The following is a 19,299-nucleotide window of genomic DNA, read 5'->3' on the forward strand; positions in this document are numbered from 1 at the left end:
CAAGGGACAATGGACCGGCCCATGGCTGAAAAAGTTTGCTGACCCCTGCTCTGGATAAAGAACTGCAACGAGGAAGAAATTAAATGCAGATTGCATTTAAAGAAAAGCCAACCAAATTTACGATACAGAAACTGAAATACTTTCAGAACTCACACTTCTCACAGGTCTCCAGCCGAATAATGTCAGATAAATGTACATACCAGGGTAAAGTGTGCATATGTTAGGAAAAATAATATGCAGAAATGCATTATATATGGGGAAATCGCTTCGCCAAAAAAATGTGTTTATTTGGCAAAATTGCATGCAAAAAAAAAGAGAAAAGTGCAGTAAAATGCCACTGAATTTTCATGAGGACTTCCTGGGCTGTATCCAGTGTTAGTCCTACTCAGAGTAGAACCATTCCAGTTAATAAACACAAGTAACTTAGGTTCAGTTGGATAACACCCTATAAAATAAATAAATCACAAACAGAGGTGGAAATGTGGGGTGCCTGGAATGGTTGGGGTGGGGGGATTCGAAACTGAAAATGACAGATTCAACCCTTCCTAATTAAGGGGCCAATGGCTCCGTGAACTTCTAGGTCATGCCCTGAAAGGGAAGGGAGGGAACAAAGCAAAACACAAATCCACACAGATGTATCCAGAAATAGGTCTATTCATAAAATACTCTTGGAAAGTAAGAAAATAGAAAATCTAGGGCTACACGTAGACAGGCAGTCTACAAGGTGTTGTGGGTGATGGAGGCTCTTCCCCCACTTAGTGCACTGGGGCTGACTGGACATAGGCCTTGCGCTCCACCTGGGCACAGTACTTCTCAGGGAGGCCGGCGGCTCTGCAAAGAAGAAAGAGAAGGAAGCGGTGGTCACCAGAGGGCACGCAGTCCATCCTCGCGCCAAAGGCATGGATGCGCAAGGCCCCAGTTCTCACGGAGTGCTGAACATGGGTTGTGCCGGTTAACACAGGGAGTGGGGGAATTACATGACTGAATGCCCTCCCCCCATGTCAATTAAATATTAATAATAATAAATCCCTGCCTGTAGAAAACTAGCACTTGAGGGGAAAAGTGAGACTACAGCCTTTCTCCCTGGCTGCCACTGTTATATTGCCTTTTAACTCATTTATAAGGTATAGATTAATTGTGAATGATGATTTAAAGTTGTTATAAAGTTACTAAAGTAAATTTGTAATGAACGCAGCATAGAAGATGGGAGGAAGTCCATTAAGTAAGAATTAAATAAGTTCAAGGATGCTTAGGATTTATTTGTTGTATTTTTGGTGTTTTTAGTTTTTTGTTGTTTAGTTAAGTGTAGTTTTTATTTTTTGGATTTGTAGTGTTTGTATTTTGTATTTTTGTATTCTGTCTTTTTGTTAATTTTGAAATATAAAAAATTATATATATATATATATATATATATATATATATATATATATATATATATATATATATATATAGCCTTTTAACTCTCTCTCCTCCAGGCTAAGCACACTTCAGTCTTTCCCAGCAGGACTTGGTGCCCATGCTCCACAACCCTCTCTGTCACCCTCCTCAGGGCCCAGCTTCGATGACCTGGTTCTGATGTTTTGGACTGCAACTCCCATCAGCCCCAGCCAAGCCCCTATCAACCCCAGAATATTGCAGCTGTGCTGGCTGGAAATGATGGGAACTGTAGTCCAATGTGCCGCCTTCCAGATTTTGCTGTACTGCAGCTTCCCCAGCGCCCCTGACCTCTGGCTACGTTGGCCGCAGCTGATGGGAGTTGTAGTCCAAAACATCTGGAGGGCACCCAGGTCAGCAAAGGCAGATTCCAGGTTATTGAAATCCTTCATCGGCTGCTGCGCCCAGAACTGATTACAGATAAATCTCTTGATGTTGTTAGAAACTGGGGGGCAGGGGGGGGGAGGATTGGGAAAGGGTGTGTGGCAGCTGTCAAGAACGTGACAACAAACGGCCTGATCGTTCATAGGTTTCAAGATGCTGTAAGCGAGGCTGGGCAAGGAAAAACAAATGTCTCTGTATATTGTGGCCATTTATGTACAGGCAACCCTCATTTTGCGCACAATGGCATAAAGCGCCCCACCTCCGTTCCCTTTTAGTGACGTTTTAGGGTAACTTCCGAATTTGGTGTTGTGCACCAACACCAACCAAATGAGTGTAAATCGGTCGCTGCCTGTGCAGTACATTTGAATCTTACATGGAGGTTGAGTTCCAAGTGTTCCATGTATACAATTAAAATCGTGTATACCCAAACCCTTGGGTCCACTCATGTGCTTGGCAGGTGAGGGGGGAGGGAGATAGAGGGAGGGAGAGAGAGAGAATTCCCTGTACAGCATAGCTGTCAAGTTTTGGATTTGAAAATAAGGGATCAGCAGTCTCACCTCTCCCGGGGATAGTCACATGTCAGTGGTGGGCGGAGCCAGAAGCAAAAGTGGGCGGAGCAGCAATGGAAACTCCAAGTGGGCTCGGGCTCGGAGCGGAGCAAAGAGGAGGGCAGCCAGCAAAGAGGAAGGCAGCCATGCGCTCTGCGCGATGGAGCCCCATCGTCTTCTTGTCTGATCCCATCAAAACAGGACAGGAAGCAGCAGCTGCTCAAAGACAGCCAGGCTCCGCCCGCCAGCTAACCCTATTGGCCGGCTGAGGGGCTCGGCGGCAACGGATAGGGGCTGATGCAGGGGGAGGAATACACCCCCCTGTAAGCACGGGAAACGGCTCCCACTTGCTTTGAGGGCTGAGGCTTTTCTCTCCAAGTAGGTGAGGTCTTCCCACCCAGTCCCTGGCCAGCAGGGGAGGAGCTGCTTCCATTAAAAACGGGAAATTTAAGGGAAATAAAAAATAAGGGAGAGCAGCGGGAAACTGCTTGAAATAAGGGAGAATCCCGGGGAAAACAGGATACTTGACAGCACTGCTGTACAGTGGAACCTCAGTTTCCAAATGCCTCCATTGTCGTACGTTTTGGTTCTCGAACACCGAAGTTCTTGCAACCAATGGGAAGCCGTGCCTTGGTTTTTGAATGTTATAGCAGCCTAATGGGCTTCCGGAATGGATTTCGTTCAAGAACTGAGGTACCACTGTACTCCCAGAGCCCAGGGGCTGAGCACCCAAGCAAGGAATAAAGTTTAAAAGCTATTTGGGGTGACCCCAAGCGAACCAGGTGCAAAAAGAGCTTTTAAGCTCTCCAATTTGCTAGGATTTAACTTGAGCTATTTCAAGCAGCCTGCCTTCAACCACGCAGGGTTGAAATCACACCTCGTTGCATGATGCAATCATAGCGGGGGTGAGGGAGTGAGAGAGCTGAGGAAACCAGATTTTGCAAAGTGCAACGGATTCAGAGATTGGGGTCCCCGGCAAACGTGGACAATGGGTCACGGGGGAGTCGGGGGGTCCTCGCGCAGCCTCACCGGAGCTCGTCGAGCTTCTTGCGCTTGATCTCGTTGAGGCGCTCACTGCGCCGGCGGGCTTCTTCCTTCAGCCGCTTGCCCTCCTCGAAGATGGCGATGCGCTCCTGGACCTGCTTCTGCTGGTGCTCGCGCACCTGGCGCCGGATCTCGTCCGCGTGGGTCTGCTGAAGAGCCACACGCTTCTCGTGCTCTTTCCGCTCCTTCTCAATCTGTTCCTGTTGGATTCTGGGGCAGGGGAGGCAACATGAGTTAGTGAGTGTGCCTGAGAAGAGAAGGTTAAGGGGTGATCTGATAGCCATGTTCAAATATATAAAAGGATGTCATATAGAGGAGGGTGAAAGGTTGTTTTCTGCTGCTCCAGAGAAGCGGACACGGGGCAATGGATTCAAACTACAAGAAAGAAGATTCCACCTAAACATTAGGAAGAACTTCCTGACAGTAAGAGCTGTTCAACAGTGGAATTTGCTGCCAAGGAGTGTGGTGGAGTCTCCTTCTTTGGAGGTCTTTAAGCAGAGGCTTGACAGCCATCTGTCAGGAATGCTTTGATGGTGTTTCCTGCTTGGCAGGGGGTTGGACTGGATGGCCCTTGTGGTCTCTTCCAACTCGATGATTCTATGATTCTATGACTTAAGTCTGGAAGCATTTAACCCGGCCAATTTCAGGGGTTAGTATGTGGCAAACAACCCCATCAAAAGGAAGAAAGAAAAAAGATTGCATTGATTTCCAGAGATGGGAAAATTTCAATGTGTGTTGGGTGTGTGTGATTTTATCTTAAAATCAGATAGTGCTACGGTCCAATACCTGCCACCTTAAGCCTGAATTGAAGGTGACAGTGCAAAGGATGTTTCTTTGTATAATAATAGCGATAGTTTTATTATTTGTACCCCATCCATCTGGCTGGGTTGCCCCAGCCATACCCAGTGGTAAATTTTATTGTGTTCTGGCTCACCTGACATCATTGTAATGTCAGGTGACTGGCTCCATCCACCTGTCAAAATGGCCTGCAGGAGGGCATGGAAGTCAGGATCCTGCCTGCTGGTTGGATCCTGTTCCCCAGCTCTGTCTTAAAACTGGGAATTCTGGCAGCAGGATTCAGGCACCTTGAGGGAAGAGGGAGCTGCTATCCTGATCCCAGCTGTGTTGCAGTGCAACCATCTGCAGAAGGCCAGAGCAGGGATGGGGAAGCTTGTGATGCAAGCACTGCCATGTGGGAGTCCGCAATGACTATACAAGATAATCTTGCAAATAGGGATATAGCAAGCTGCCTTACAGCGAGAAAGACCCTGTAAAGTATAATTATTTAATTGCACACTGAAAAAGGGAAATACCTGTATGTATATTGCTAAGAGTTTAATATTGAAAAATTCAACTGAAGCATACTGAAGCTCTCTGAGCTCTAACAGGTTGATAATTAGCTGCTGGTGTTCTCTGCTCTTTCATGTGAGTGTTTAACCTTAGATCATGTGAGTAACGTATTTAGTTGAAAATCTCCATCTTGAAGGGTGTTTGTTGCCTGTTAGTTTTTCCTCTGGAAGCCACAGAGAACAAAGGATGTGATAATGATGCCTCCTCAGGAGCAAATTGCCTTAAGCTGGATGCAGGGTAATGCAGGCTATGAGTGAAACAGAGCTTTGGTTTTTGTTCTGATTGCAATTACAGGTATGTTCCATATTGAAGAAGAAGAAACCCATGCTTGAATATGCTTTATACAACTTTCTGGATGTATCATTGATTGTCTTGCACCTGTTTTGAAGAAGTTCTGGTTAGTAAAGGTTTGAATTGTATTTATGAGTCTGGAAAATTATTATTCCAAAAGGCGTCCATTTTGTCTGCATCCTATCACAGCAGGGCCTCTAACCCTGCGCCATGGCCCTTCCATGCACTGCCAAGCAGCCCGCTTCCCTACCTGACGATTCTCTCGAACTCAGCCCGGTCCCGCTGCACCTGGACAGCCAAGGTGTGCTCCTTGTGGGCCACCTGCTCCAAGCGGCTCTGCTTCAGCATGGCTTCCGTCTGGGCCTTCTTATGCGCAGCGTCCTTCTCCTTCCGGCGCCACTCCCGCTCGGTGGCCTCCTGGTTGCGTTTGGCCCTCAGGGCGTCCTGGAGGGGATGGAAGGGAAGCAGGGGGCGTTGGCTGGGCCGTGGGGTGCTGCGTGTGGCTATGCCTGGGAGAGACTCTTATCATATTTCAGAAGAGAGACAGGGCTAGGAGCACTGTGCTTCCCTGGTACTGGGCCCAGTTATTTTGAGATGGTTGGACAGTGTTCTCGAAGCTACTAACATGAGTTTGGCCAAACTGCGAGAGGCAGTGAAGGATAGGCGTGCCTGGCGTGCTCTGGTCCATGGGGTCACGAAGAGTCGGACACGACTGAACGACTGAACAACAACAATATATTACTACAGTGGTACCTCAGGTTACATACGCTTCAAGTTACATACGCTTCAGGTTACATACTCTGCTAACCCAGAAATAACGCTTCAGGTTAAGAACTTTGCTTCAGGATAAGAACAGAAATTGCGCTCTGGCGGCATGGCAGCAGTGGGAGGCCCCATTAGATAAAGTGGTGCTTCAGGTTAAGAACAGTTTCAGGTTAAGAACGGACCTCCGGAACGAATTAAGTTCTTAACCCAAGGTACCACTGTATTTATTATTGTTATCGTTAGAATCAAGGGTCATCCATTCCAACCCCCTGCCATGCAGGAATCACAGCTAAAGAATCCCTGACAACTGGTCACCCAACCTCTGTTTGAAAGGCTCCAAGGAAGGAGAGTTCGCCACCTTCTGAGGCAGTCCACTGTCAAACAGCCAAATGGAATTCCCACCTCTGTTCTAACCACTATGCTGCCACTGGTATCGATACTTCAGAATGAACAGGTGAATAAATGAGCAGCATCGTCTAACTGTGGGCTGTCCACTTTACCCATTCACTGGTCGAAGGAGCTAAGGAAGTTTAGCCTGGAAAGGAGGAGACTGAGAGGAGGTATGATAAAGGTAAAGGTAAAGGGACCCCTGACCATTAGGTCCAGTCGTGTCCGACTCTGGGGTTGCGGCGCTCATCTCGCTCTATAGGCCAAGGGAGCCGGCGTTTGTCCACAGACAGCTTCTGGGTCATGTGGCCAGCATGACTAAGCCGCTTCTGGCGAACCAGAGCAGCGCACGGAAACGCCGTTTACCTTCCCGCCGGAGCGGTACCTATTTATCTACTTGCACTTTTGACGTGCTTTCAAACTGCTAGGTGGGCAGGAGCTGGGACCGAGCAACGGGAGCTCACCCCATCGCAGGGATTCGAACCGCCGACCTTCTGATCGGCAAGCCCTAGGCTCTGTGGTTTAACCCACAGCGCCACCTGGGTCCCTGGAGGTATGATAGCCGTCTTCAAATCTCTAAAGCGCTGTCACATGGAAGAGGTAGCAAGCTTGTTTTCTCCTACTCTGGAAGGGAGGACTCGAACCAATGGCTTCAAGTTACAACAAAGGAGATTCTGACTAAACATAAGGAAAAACTTTCTGACAGTAAGAACAGTGGGAAAGACTCCTTCGGTAGGTTGTGGACTCTCCTTCCTTGGAGGTTTTTAAGCAGAGGTTGGATGGCCAACTGTCATGGATGCTTTAGCTGAGCTTCCTGCATTGCAGGGGGTTGGACTGGATGACCCTTGGGGGCCCCTTCTAACTCTACGATTCTATAACCTGCACTCCTGGCCCTGTTTCATGCTTTAAGAATGCACCCCTGAGCCACACCTGCTCCGCTTGGTGATCCTGGGCTTTTTCCTGCAGCGCCCTTAGCCGGGCCGTCTCCATCTCCTTTTCCCGACGGATTTTCTCCTGCTCGGCCTCAAACTCGGCCTCCCGTTGCTGGGGGGGGGGGGAGAGACGATAAAAAAATAATGTAAATTTTCACAAAGTTTTAAAAAAATATATTTAAACAAAGTCACAGGTCGGTGCAAAATGAAACAGACTTATGAACTTATGAACGCACGCGAAACTGACCCAGCCTGACCTGCCCATCCCTGGCCAAGAGGAGGCCGAGGCAGGAGGGAAATGGCTCTGGGAAGGTTTTCCACTGTACCTGAAATTTGCCCAGGTGCTTTTTCTTCCCCAGCTGTGCCCTCTCCCTGGCCCACATGCCCTGCCACCACCACATACCATCTTCTTCTTCTGGTACTCCAGCACCCGCTGGTCGGCCAGCCTCTCCTGCTCCAGCATTTCCTGTTTGCGCTTCTCGTTCTCGTCGTTGATGCGCCTGATCTCGGCCTGCATCCGCAGCTGCTCCCTCCTCCTGCGTTCCATTTCCTGGAGGAGACCCGGAAGAGTCGCCAAGCATCCTCGTTAACCGCGGGTTGGGTCCACCTACTTCAGGCCACGTCCGTGATTCCTGAGGGGTCTACTTGGAGCAAAACTAACGTTGGGCAAAACGTGGGCCTGAAATGCCACCAGTTCCTTCTGCTCTCCTCAGTCACAGAGATCTTCTGACTGAGGCACTTTCGGTGATTCCCACCATGCTACTGAGGCCCGCCTTTCTCAGCCTTGGGTTCCGAGATGCCGTTGGACTACAACTCCCATCATTCCTAGCCAAGATGGCCAGGGAAGATGGGAGTTGTAGTTCAACAACATCTGGGGATGGACCCAAGGTAGAGAAAGGCTAGTCTACACTGTGGCTCTTCAGCAAAGACACCTGCTCCTGGGGGCTGAGGCACTATGGGCCCTCAATATTCAGAGGGCCCAGCACACAATGTCAGGATAATAATGATAACAACAACAACAACAACAATAATTTATTATTTATACCCCACCTATCTGACTGGGTTTCTCCAGCCACTCTGTGCGGCTCCCAAAATAAAACATCAACCATTAAAAACTTCCCTAAACAGGTCTGCCTTCAGATGTCTTCTAAAAGTCAGGTGATAGTTTATTTCCTTGACATCTGATGGGAAGCCACTACTGAGAAGGCCCTCTGCCTGGTTCCCTGTAACCTCACTTCTCACACTGAGGGAACTGCCAGAAGGCCCTTGGTGCTGGACCTCAGTGTCCGGGCTGAACGATGGGAGTGGAGACGCTCCTTCAGGTGTACTGGGCCGAGGCCGTTTAGGGCTTTCAAGGTCAGCACCAACACTTCGAATTGTGCTCGGAAACATACTGGGAAACATTGTGCATGTTGGGCCCCCTCAATCAATCGTATGGAGAAGCTGGCCCTTCTGTTCTCCAGTGTTTGGGCCAGAGGGCATTCCCATCCCTGCCTGGAGAGCTGGGACCTTCTGCATGCAGAGCAGGTGCTCTACCACTGACCTATGGCCTCCTCCAAATGTGTAACTCTCCGATTCTTACCAGAAGGACTGCTGCCCCGTCCCTATCTCAACGTTGTCTGCTCAGACTCGCAGCAGCTTTCCAGGATCTCAGACAGAAATAATCTCACACTTCTGTGCTAACTGATCTTTTTAAAAAAAACTGGAGGTGCTGCTGGGGAGTGAACTGTGGGCCTTCTGCATTCGGTGTGCGTGTGCTCTGCCTCTCAGCTACGGCCCTGCCCCCTTACCCTCTCGTCTTCAAACTGCAGCCTCTCCAGGTACTCCAGCATCTCCTGCGCCTCTTGGTCTCGCTGCTCAGACTTCACAGAACGCATCTCTTCGTTCTTCTGTATCTGCTCAAGGATGTGACGCTTCCCCCTGGGAATCAGGTGAAGGGGGAATTTTCCTTTGGGGCAAATGGGTTCTGACAGCACAAGAGAGGCCTAATGAATGGTATTCCTCTGTGCAGGGAACTAATTGCGGCCAAGGTTCCCAATCTTAGGTAGTTGTGGTATCACGTTAATCTGCTGAAGTATTTCTTGTTGAAGCCAGATACGATTTCCCAGGCATGCAAGAAATTGGCCGCAATTGAAGGAACCTTTGTTAATGTTCTTTCAATTGTTTCCTTATTTTGTTCCTTCAGTTTTGTTTCCTTATTGTGTAGGTCATGGATAGAAGCCGAGGGTGGCAATATTTTGAGTGGTAAGACCCTCTAACTTTGGATCTGAAATGATCAACCTGCAATGGAACTGTTTGTGGACAAAGAAACCATTGAAATCTGTCTCTGCCAGGATAAGAGAGACCTCACTAAATTTCTCCTTAGGTGGCATTTCATGCCAGTGAGATTGTCCCACATCTCAATTGACTCTGATTCTAAATGTTAGAGGGATTGCAGGCTTAAAGGAACCTTCCTCTATATATGGTGACACTGTAGACACCTTTCAGACCAGTGTCTTTAGAGAAGCAGGTCTCTCTTATTTATTTATTTATTTTGGTAATTAATTAATTAATTAATTATGTATTTTTATTAAAGATTTCTTGGTTTACAAAAGTATGTGCAATGTCTCTTTTTTCAAGTTACATTTTCTACAGATCAGTTCCATTTGTTGAGACATTAGCGTTACATTAGGAAGAAAAAGGGGGAAATGTTTCTGCGATGTGGCGATGTTTCTGTTTTACTTAATGTATGTGGGGGGTTTTGAGTCAGCGTTGCTTGTGCAGGTTCTCTTTGCTATTCGCTTGTGTTCCTTTAGTGTTGAGAGAGGTTGGGGTGTGATTGTTCATTTGTGTCTGGCTGTGGTGAACTTTGTTTTCGTGTGTGAGTTGGGGTGGGTGGATGTTTTGGATCAGGTTAGCCATATTGATTCGTATGCTGTTGGTGGATTCTTGTCGCTGTAGCGGGTCTATTTTATAAAACAACACTTGCTATGTCCCCTACGTTAGTGCTGCTGGGGATATGGGACGGCCCTCCTCAACGGATATACCATAAGGAACTCTTAACCTTTCTAGTTGTAGCGAGGTTGGAGATGGCTGAATGTTGGCGTTCTCTGGAGAGTTTGGATGTTTAATTGTGCGATGTGAGAGCCTGGTCAGTAGTGCTGGCAGAAAAACTGACTTGTCAGATTCGAACAGCTCAGGGTAGGTCAAAACCTTTCTCTTCCTACAATACTTGGCAATCCATCAGTGACTAAATGCTGCAAGATGGCAATAGGAGAAAACCACCAAGAGTTTACAGATGAAGGTGGAGAGATTTATTGAAATAAGGGGCATCTGTGACATCTTATTCTGCATAATTTTGTGGTAAACAATGGGTTATGTGCTGTTGCCTGTATTTTCATAATTAGAAATTAAATACAGTCGTACCTTGGATCCTGAACGCCTTGCAAGTCGAACGTTTTGGCTCCCAAATGCTGCAGCATCCCGAGCGTGAGTATTGTTTTTTGGAACCCGAATGTCTGAACGTGCAAGCTTCCTGCAGCCAATCGGAAGCCGCGCCTTGGTTTCCGAACGTTTCGGAAGTCGGACGGACTTCCAGAACGGATTCCGTTCGACTTCCGAGGTACGACTATACTTTTAACAAAAAGCACTCTGTGTAAACTGCCCAGTTGTTTTTGTTCCAACAACCCCATAAGGTAAGGCAGTGTCATTATCACACACCCCGCCCTTATTGCAAATGGGAACTTGTCTGAGGCCACGCAGCAACTTCACAGCAGAGGTGAGACCCAAACCAGGGACTTCCTGACTCACAGCTCAGTGGTCTCTTATATGGCTTGAGAGGGAGGCTCCGATTCTCCAGGGGTGTGCTCCTTTTAACTCATGCTGCTGCACACATGCATACTGTACCTGCGGTGCAGGGAAGGCAACGCTGCAGTGATCCTCTACCACTGAGCTACAATGAAACCCCTTGGCCAGAAGCCGCACAGAAGAAGTCTGGGCTCTCACCTGTACTTCTCCTCCTTCCTCTTCCGTTCCAGCTCATCCTGCATCATGCCGACCCTCTGCCTCTCTGCCTCCATCATCTTGGCCAGCCGCATCTCCTCCTCGTTCATCTCCTTCTCAATCTGCCTCTTCTCCAGGATCTGGGCATCGCGGATGGCGTGGCATTTGGCCTCCAGGATGATCTGCAAAGAGCAGAAGGGAGCTGCTGCCGTGGGCCGAAATTCACATGCTTCATCATCAGCTTCCTCCGGAGCTGAGCTCCAGCGCCTCTTTTTGCCCAGATCCCAGCAGTTCCGCCTTGGGAGTTGCAAAAGCCAGCGGTTAAATAAATCCGCTCTTGGAAGAGAACCTGAGCGCAACAGTATTCTCTCCACCCGCAATTATCAGCAACCAGTATGCAGCTGCAGACAGCAGAGGCAGAATATAGCTGTTCTGGCTAGTAGCTATCGACAACCTCCATGGATTTGCCCAATCCTCCATCCAAGTCGGTGGCCATCACTGCATCCCATGGCAGGCAACCACTACTTCCTGTGGGACGTAGAACATAGTCATTATGGCTGGTGGACACAGGCAGCCCTTTCCTCCATGAAGGAGGGGCAGAGAGGCCCCATATGCCTCTGCTTCACTCGCCTACATGGAATTCCTGTCCCCCTGTGACAACAGGGAGAGAGGCGAATTAAAGGAACAGAACTACCTAAATTGTATAGAGATTTATTCGTGTACGCTGCTACAGCAGCAAGAATGCTACTCGCCCTCAAAATGGAACGAAGCAGAAGTCCCAGCAAAGGAAGACTGGATACAAAAACTTATGGAATATGCAGACATGGCGAAACTTACCAGAAGTATAAGAAATCAAGATAACAAACTTTTTGTAAAAGAATGGAAGTGGTTTATTGAATATTTACAGATAAATTGCAAACAGATAAAAACACCTGCAGGATTATTTGATAAGAGTATATTGATAAAGTAGATAATTAAATGAGCAAATTGAATGAATTTGGATATGCAGAAGATATTAAAAAATAAATAAATTTAAGGAACCGCAGAAAGAGGGGGGAGGAAGTCAAGCTTTGGAATGTTAAAATGATTGTAAATAGATGAATTGTATAAACCTGAAAAGTATAAATAAAAATTTAAAAAGAAAAGAAAAGAAATATGAGGCTGCCCTAAGGGAAACCGCCACATGTCGCTCCCTCACCTCGCCAAGAGTTTTGATCTCGTCTTCCTGCTCCATGCGCATGTTGGCGGCCCGCTGAAGCAGGTACTGGGCCCGCTCCTTGGCCTCCTCTTCCAGGTCGTTCAGCTTTTCATTCTTCTTCCGCAAGATCTCCTTTAGCTTCATGGATTTCTTCCTCTCGTTCACGGCAACCTGGGGAAAGGGAAGATGAGAGGGAGAAGCAGACTGGGTGCAGGGCAGGGCAGGCCACTCTGGGGTTGTAAATGCTTCTTACTTTCTTTATTTACTTAGGTTAACACAGGGGTGAGGGAACATCTTTGGCCGGGTGGGCCAGGGCTATATCTCCTCCCACCCAACTTTGGCAGGTGGGCGAGGCCACCCACCTGTCAGTCACCTGCTGTCATGAATGGCTCCACAGGGAATGTGTTAGCAAGACAGCACCCGGCAGTACTGAACCCCAAGGCCCACCTCTCAATCAGCTGACATCACCAGTGATGTCAGGTGCTTGACAGATGGGCATGGTTTGAGAGAAACAGCCTTGCAGGCCAAGACGGGACCACAGCCTTGAGGTTCCACCCCCCACGGCTTTTAAAGATTTGTATACTGCCTATCAATAAAATCTTTCCAGGGTGGCTTAAGGAATTGCAAACATAGTCATGTCTCATGTCTTTGTTTTATGCCACAGATAAAAAGAGGGTTCACCAATGTTTTAGCTTTTCAATACCAGGCCAAGACATTTTTTTTGCTCTTCTGGGTTTTTGGTTTTTAAATAGAGATTTATTTATTTATTATCCTGTCCCAGTATCCATCCTTTAGTATGGTGGGGGGAAAGATATGTGTATTTCTTTGCTATGTTTTCAGCGGATGGAGACTTTTAGCAATGCTATTTTTTTCTGAGAAAAAGAGGTGCCAGAACTCACCACGAACACCTCCCTTGTTCTCTTATAATGGCAATGGTGCCCACCTGAGATTTCCCGTTGTAAAAAGACTTTTACTATGATTTACCGGTAGGCCTCCTCTGTTTATATGCATGACATATTTTGTATTTTTGTATTTTAAACATTGGTAAGGTGCTCCGAGTTCCTTTTGTAAAAAGTGATGAGTGTTTTTAATTAATTTTGTTGTTCAGTCGTTCAGTCGTGTCCGACTCTTCGTGACCCCATGGACCAGAGCACGCCAGGCACCCCCTATCCTCCACTGCCTCCCGCAGTTTGGCCAAACTCATGCCAGTCGCTTCGAGAACACTGTCCAACCATCTCATCCATTTTTAATTAATAAATAAGTCAAATCCACTTGGGCTGATCTACCTACATTCCACTTAGAGTGGATCCATTGATACTGATGGACCCAAGGTACTCCTGCTGATGGATTTCAGTGGGCCTACTCTGAGTAGGACCAACAGTGGAGACAACCAAGAGACCTGGCCAGTGACCCCCGTGCACCAGTGACTTCCTAATTAGACTACTGCAGCAAACCTTTGTGGGACTGCCCCCTAGAGACTGTTCAGAACTTTGAGGGAGGATAGAATGTCGCTGCTCATTTGTTACAGATGATGATCTGAGGCCAGGACTGGAACAGCTGCGTTAAGGGGGCAGATGTGTTTGCTCTGGGGGCAGAAGCAGCGTGGTAAAATGGCTCAGAGTGCTGAGGAGATCCGGGTTCAAATCTTAACTCAGCCGGGAAGCTTTACTGAGTGCACTTGGGTCAGTCACTCTCTAACACACACAGCTTCACAGGATTTTTAATTTCTTTATTTAACAAAATTTATATACTGACAAAACCTCTAAGCAGTGTTGTGAGAATAAAATGGGGAGCTTAACGTGTACTGCCCTGAGCTCCCTAGAAGAAAAGCAGGAGATAAATGCAAATTTAAAAAACAACAATGTTCTCTGCCGTGACAAGGAACAGCCTTACGTACTATGGTGGCTTCTCGCTCTGCCTTGAGGGCCTCTTTCTGAGCTTCGCGCTCCTCCTTGGTGAAGACACGGGACGAATCTTTGATGCGCTGGAAGTCCTCGGGGCTTATGATCAGGGACTCTCCAGACGGGTCGAGTTTGGGCACACTGGGCATGTGAGAGAGAGAGAAAGGAAGAAGATGGAGATTTCATTTCTGTTTGGAAGGGTGATCGCAAGCTGGACTAGGCCGGGATTCCACAGAACTGCCAAATCTGGTACCGGGTGAATAATTTCATCTTTCATTTTAAAAAAGGAAAAGGGGGGAGGAGGAGCTCTTAGCCTCACCCCAAGCACACTTTGGTCTATAATAATAATAATAATAATAATAATAATAGTATCCTGCCCACCTGACTGGGCTGCCCCAGCCACTCTGGGCAGATTCCAACAGAATATATAAAAGACACAACAGAACAAGCATTAAAAACTTCCTGATACAGGAGTGCCTTCAGGTGTCTTATAAAAGTCAGATACCGTTGTTTATTTCCTTGACATCTGATGGGAAGGCATTCCACAGGGCAGGTGCCACTACTGAGAAGGCCCTCTGCCTGGTTCTTTGTAACTTCATTTTCGCAGTGAAGGAACAGCCAGAAGGCCCTCAGAGGTGGACCTCAATGTCCAGGTTGAACAATGGGGGTGGGTGGAGACACTCCTTCAGGTATACCTGAAAGCCTACCCAGGCATTTCCTAACAAAGAACCTCAGGTCCTGGAGAACAGAGAAGAGCCACCCTCTGTGACACATCCCTCACGGGCCCTGCTTTGTGCCACTGAAGGCTGGTCTGTTAGCGCCAAGAGGGCACACTGCCCCATCATCCTGTCTGCTCTCAGCCGGTCCCTGCCTGTCTGACACAACCAATCAGGGAGCGGCTCCACCTATTATTAACTCTGGCTCCACCCACTGCGGAGCCCTGCCTCCCACCCTACTGATGTATTTGTTTATTCAACGTATATCCCACTCTTCCTCCCAAAGGATCCCAGGGCAGCAAAGAACAGGTGATAAAACGTCTTTCAAAAAAAAAACATTGTTAAAATGATTCCAATACAGATGCAGACTGGGAAAGAACTCAACATCAAAGGCTTGTTGGAAGAGGAAGGTCTTCAGCAGGTACTGGAAAGACAGTAGAGACGGCACCCCGTGTGATATTTAGTGAATTCCCGGCAACCACCATTCAGAGGGGCAGTGCCTTCAACTGTGGAGGGGAGTGCCTAGCCATAGTTCTAGAGAGCTTACATGAGGTCCCGGATGAGATCCCGAGTGATGAGACGGATCGTCTCCGGCTTGTGGCCCCAGCCCAGGGACTTCCTCGCCGGATCCACATCTCGAAGGACCACGATGGGGCTGCCAGTGCGGGACAGGTTAACATTCTGCAGGAATGAGGGTGGGCATCAGAAATGTTCACAAATGCTTGGCAGGAATGCCACCAGCCTCCCTCTCCCTCTTGCTTCAGTTTTCTTCTTCTGGCTGTGCTTGGACAATCGCAACCCAGCTTAAAAGCCGAGATATTGATGAACCTTTTAGTTATGCAAGCAGCCGCTGAGTTCCTCCCATCGTGAGCAAACCAACCATTAAGCCTTTATTTTATTTTATTTAAAATATTTATAAGTCACCTTCAGGGCAACCACAAGGCAGATTCCACACAACATGAAAATACAGAAAACCCCAATAGCTACAAGATCACATTTCTCAAAACCCTGCAGTAAATATTGGATACAGGTATATTGAGTGGTATTCCATGCTTATCTTCCTCAGAGCAGACTCGCTGGAGTTAAGGGACATATCTAACTTAGGTTCATTAATTTCAGTGGGTCTACTCTGAGTAGGATTCAGCTGAATACAACTCACTGTTCGTTCCGCTCAAAGTAGACCTACTGAAATTTGATGGTACTAAGCTAGTCTTGTCCATTAATTTCAATGCTACTCTGAGTAGCGCCAACACTAGGTATGACTCATGGTGATGCTTTGAATGCTACTGTTTCAGTTTTGTGTTGTCACTGCTCCCTTCTCTGTGGTTGATTGCTGCTGTTTTATACAAGCTTGTTTTGCTTAAGCTCTTAGGGGAGGTTTCAGAGCAAGAAGAACGTCACTCAGGATGAAAAAAAGAGATTTTGCAGAGAACAAAGAAGCTGCCATTTAACAAAGTCAGACCATTGGTCCATCTAGCTCAGAATTGTCTACGTCAGCAGTAAACAACATGATGCCTTCCATACTTTGTCGGACTACAATTCCCATCAGCCCCAGCCAACATGGTCAATAGTGAGGGATGATGGAAGCTATTGTCCAGCAACGTCTAAAGAGCAACACATTGGCAATAGGGACTGGAAGCAGCTCCAGAGAGTCTGGGGATTAAACCTGGAACATCTGCAGGCTAAGCAGGTGCTTTATTGATTTCCCTCTAAAAATAAAGTGATTTTTCAGTCCTTCTGGTTCTAAATACAGGTCTGATTTAAAGAGAAACACCAGAATCTGCCTTCTACCAAGTCAAACCATTAGTTCAGTATAGTGGCAGCAGATTTCCAGTGTTTTGGGGTGGGGACATTCCCAGCCGTAAACGGAGGTGTCAGGGATTGAAGGTCTGGGACCTTCTGCATGCCAAGCAGATGCTCTTCCCCCAAAGCAGCCATTGCTCCCATCCGTCCTCACCTTGGCAAGCCCAAAGAGGCTCTCGTCCACTTCTGAGCTGGCAGCCTTGGTTCTGTAGCGGGCGTGGGAGCGCGAGCGGGACCGGCCCGAGGAGCCGACGGAGGTAGCACCCAAGGAGCATACACTGCCCGGCTGCAGGAAGGAAAGAGAGGCAGAATTTTGGAGTTATACATGATGGGGAGCTGAAAGGAAAGATGCAAGGGATTCGTGCACAATGATTTGCAGGCCTTTCCCATTCAGAAAGATCATTCTTAAGAAACAAGCTGCGAGATCCTAAACTGAATTTAGCCGTCCAAAAACATGGTTTTTTTAGCCTCTGAAGATGGTTTGGAAACTTCAGCTGGTGCAGAATTCGGAAGCCAGGTTGCTCACTGGGGCAAGACGGTTTGAGCATATTACACCAATCCTGGTTCGACTGCACTGGCTGCCAGTTGGTTTCTGGGCCCAATTCAAAGTGCTGGTTTTGACCTCTAAAGCCTTAAAACGCCTCAGGACCACAATGCCTCAAGGATCGCCTCTCCCCATATGAATTGACCCAGGCCCACAGACATAATCTGAGAACCTTTTTCATGCGCCTCTTCCATAAGAGATCCAGAGGGCGGCAACACAAGAACGGGCCTTTTCTGTGGTGGCTCCCTGTTTGTGGAATGCTTTCCCCAGGGAGGCTCGCCTGACACCTTCATTGCATACTTTTAGGCACCAGGCAAAAACATTCCTCTTAAACCAGGCTTCTGGCTGATGGACATCCGATGCCCTTTTAAATTTGTTGTGGAAGGGGGGATTTTTGTTTTAATTATGTACTTTATTTTGTCTTCTCATTTTGTGTTTTTTATGTTGTGAACTGCTCTCTGATCTTTGGATGAAGGGCAGTATACAAATAATAATAATAATAATAATAATAATAATAATAATAATTAGGGAAGCTTTTAACGTTTAATAGACTATTGTATTTTAATATTCTGTTGGGAGCTGCCCAGAGTGGCTGGGGAAACCCATCCAGATGGGCGGGGTATAAATAATAAATTAAATTAATAATTAGTTGCCTCCAACCGTGGAGGGCAGAGCCATAGCCATTCTGGCTAGTCACTTATATTTTAAAATTTATTTATTTATCACATTATTATAATAATAATTATTATTAATATATTGCCTTCCACCTATACGTCTCAAGGTGATGTACACAGCACAATCAAGCCAGTTTAAAAACAGCATGGAAAATAACAGAATATTATTATTGGAAAAACAGTAAATGGATATACCCACACTGCAGACATCTAGACATCCAGCAAACTATATTAGTTTGCTAAAACTTGAGATATATATCTATATTCATAAAAACCATTTCTCAACTGGATTTTTTTTTAAAAAAACACCCAGTTAAACTTGCTTAAACAGCCAGGACACTGCTGTTGCATCATTTTGCTGTGTAAATAAACTAGCCTTAATAAAAGTATTTTAAAACCCCTGCAACGATGCCTCTCTGGAGCAACAAGCGCCTCCTCCCTCCGCCTCCCGATGAAGTGGCCACGCTGACATAACCTTAGGGGGCTTAAGGGCTTCCGTGTGCCCCGGCACCCTTTTTGGGTCAGATTCATCCCCGGTCTCACCATCTCGCCCTCCGCTGCCGGCTCCGGGAAGCTCCGCCTCCTGTTTACCCGTCGTCATGGAAACAGCCGAACCCTCCTCCTCCTCTTCCTTCCCCCCCGCACGCCACGTCTCACCTTGGCAACGGGAACGTCGTCAAGGGAGGAACGCGGGGTTCCCCGGGGCGGGGAAGTGACGTCACGAGCGCCCGCTCAGAAGTCTGCCCCGGCTGAGCGTAGGTGGGAGGTGGGGGGGGGGGCGGACTTTATCCAGGGGTCGTTTTACTTAATGCAGTGTACCTACTTAACGAGGAACACAGCAAAACGACTTGCCCCTGAATCAGACCCATCATTTAACTCAGCATTGTCCGCACTGACTTACAGCTGCTCTTGCAAGGTCGCATTCCCTGTCCTGCCCGCCCGGAGTTGCTCCATCGGGGATTTGAACACGGGACCTTCTGCCTGCAAAGCGGGCCCTAGCCGTATGGCACTGCGGAGGTGGCGTTTGCGGACGCTGCCTGCCCGTGGTGTACTTTGAGCTTCGGCTTTTCCTAAAGAAGAGTCAGCAGACATATGCTGTAGAGTAGGAAGGGAATTGCGGGACTCCAGTTCCCATCGTACCCAAGCAAGGAAGGCCATTTGCCAGATGTGATGGGAGTCCAGCGACGCCTAGAGGCCAGTGAGAGATGCCCATGCCATCGGAGCAAAGCATATGTTGTGGGCCTTGTGTATTGTGAAGAGCCTTTGGGATGGCACGATATCAGATATCTATAACTATACTCAGTGCTTCCCCCTCAGTGTTTAGGGGTACTCTCATTTTCCTACTCA

The 19,299-nt window shown here is 47.6% G+C and overlaps 1 protein-coding gene across 1 annotated transcript; it reads right to left on the reverse strand.

Annotated features, from left to right (window-relative positions):
• Positions 1-636: 636 nt before the first annotated feature.
• CFAP45 (cilia and flagella associated protein 45) lies at positions 637-18,576 on the reverse strand. The gene is made up of 12 exons (XM_033136111.1): positions 18,496-18,576; positions 16,889-17,020; positions 15,479-15,612; positions 14,212-14,356; positions 12,315-12,485; positions 11,120-11,298; positions 8,926-9,055; positions 7,539-7,685; positions 7,134-7,247; positions 5,302-5,495; positions 3,396-3,620; positions 637-831 (listed from the first exon to the last, which is right to left on the reverse strand). Exons 1-12 carry the CDS (start codon positions 18,496-18,498, stop codon positions 756-758), a joined length of 1,650 nt encoding a protein of 549 aa, XP_032992002.1. The 5' UTR covers positions 18,499-18,576; the 3' UTR covers positions 637-755.
• Between the last annotated feature and the right edge of the window lie 723 nt (positions 18,577-19,299).

The sequence above is a fragment of the Lacerta agilis genome, chromosome 17 (genome assembly GCF_009819535.1).
Source record: "Lacerta agilis isolate rLacAgi1 chromosome 17, rLacAgi1.pri, whole genome shotgun sequence".
Taxonomy (NCBI): domain Eukaryota; kingdom Metazoa; phylum Chordata; class Lepidosauria; order Squamata; family Lacertidae; genus Lacerta; species Lacerta agilis.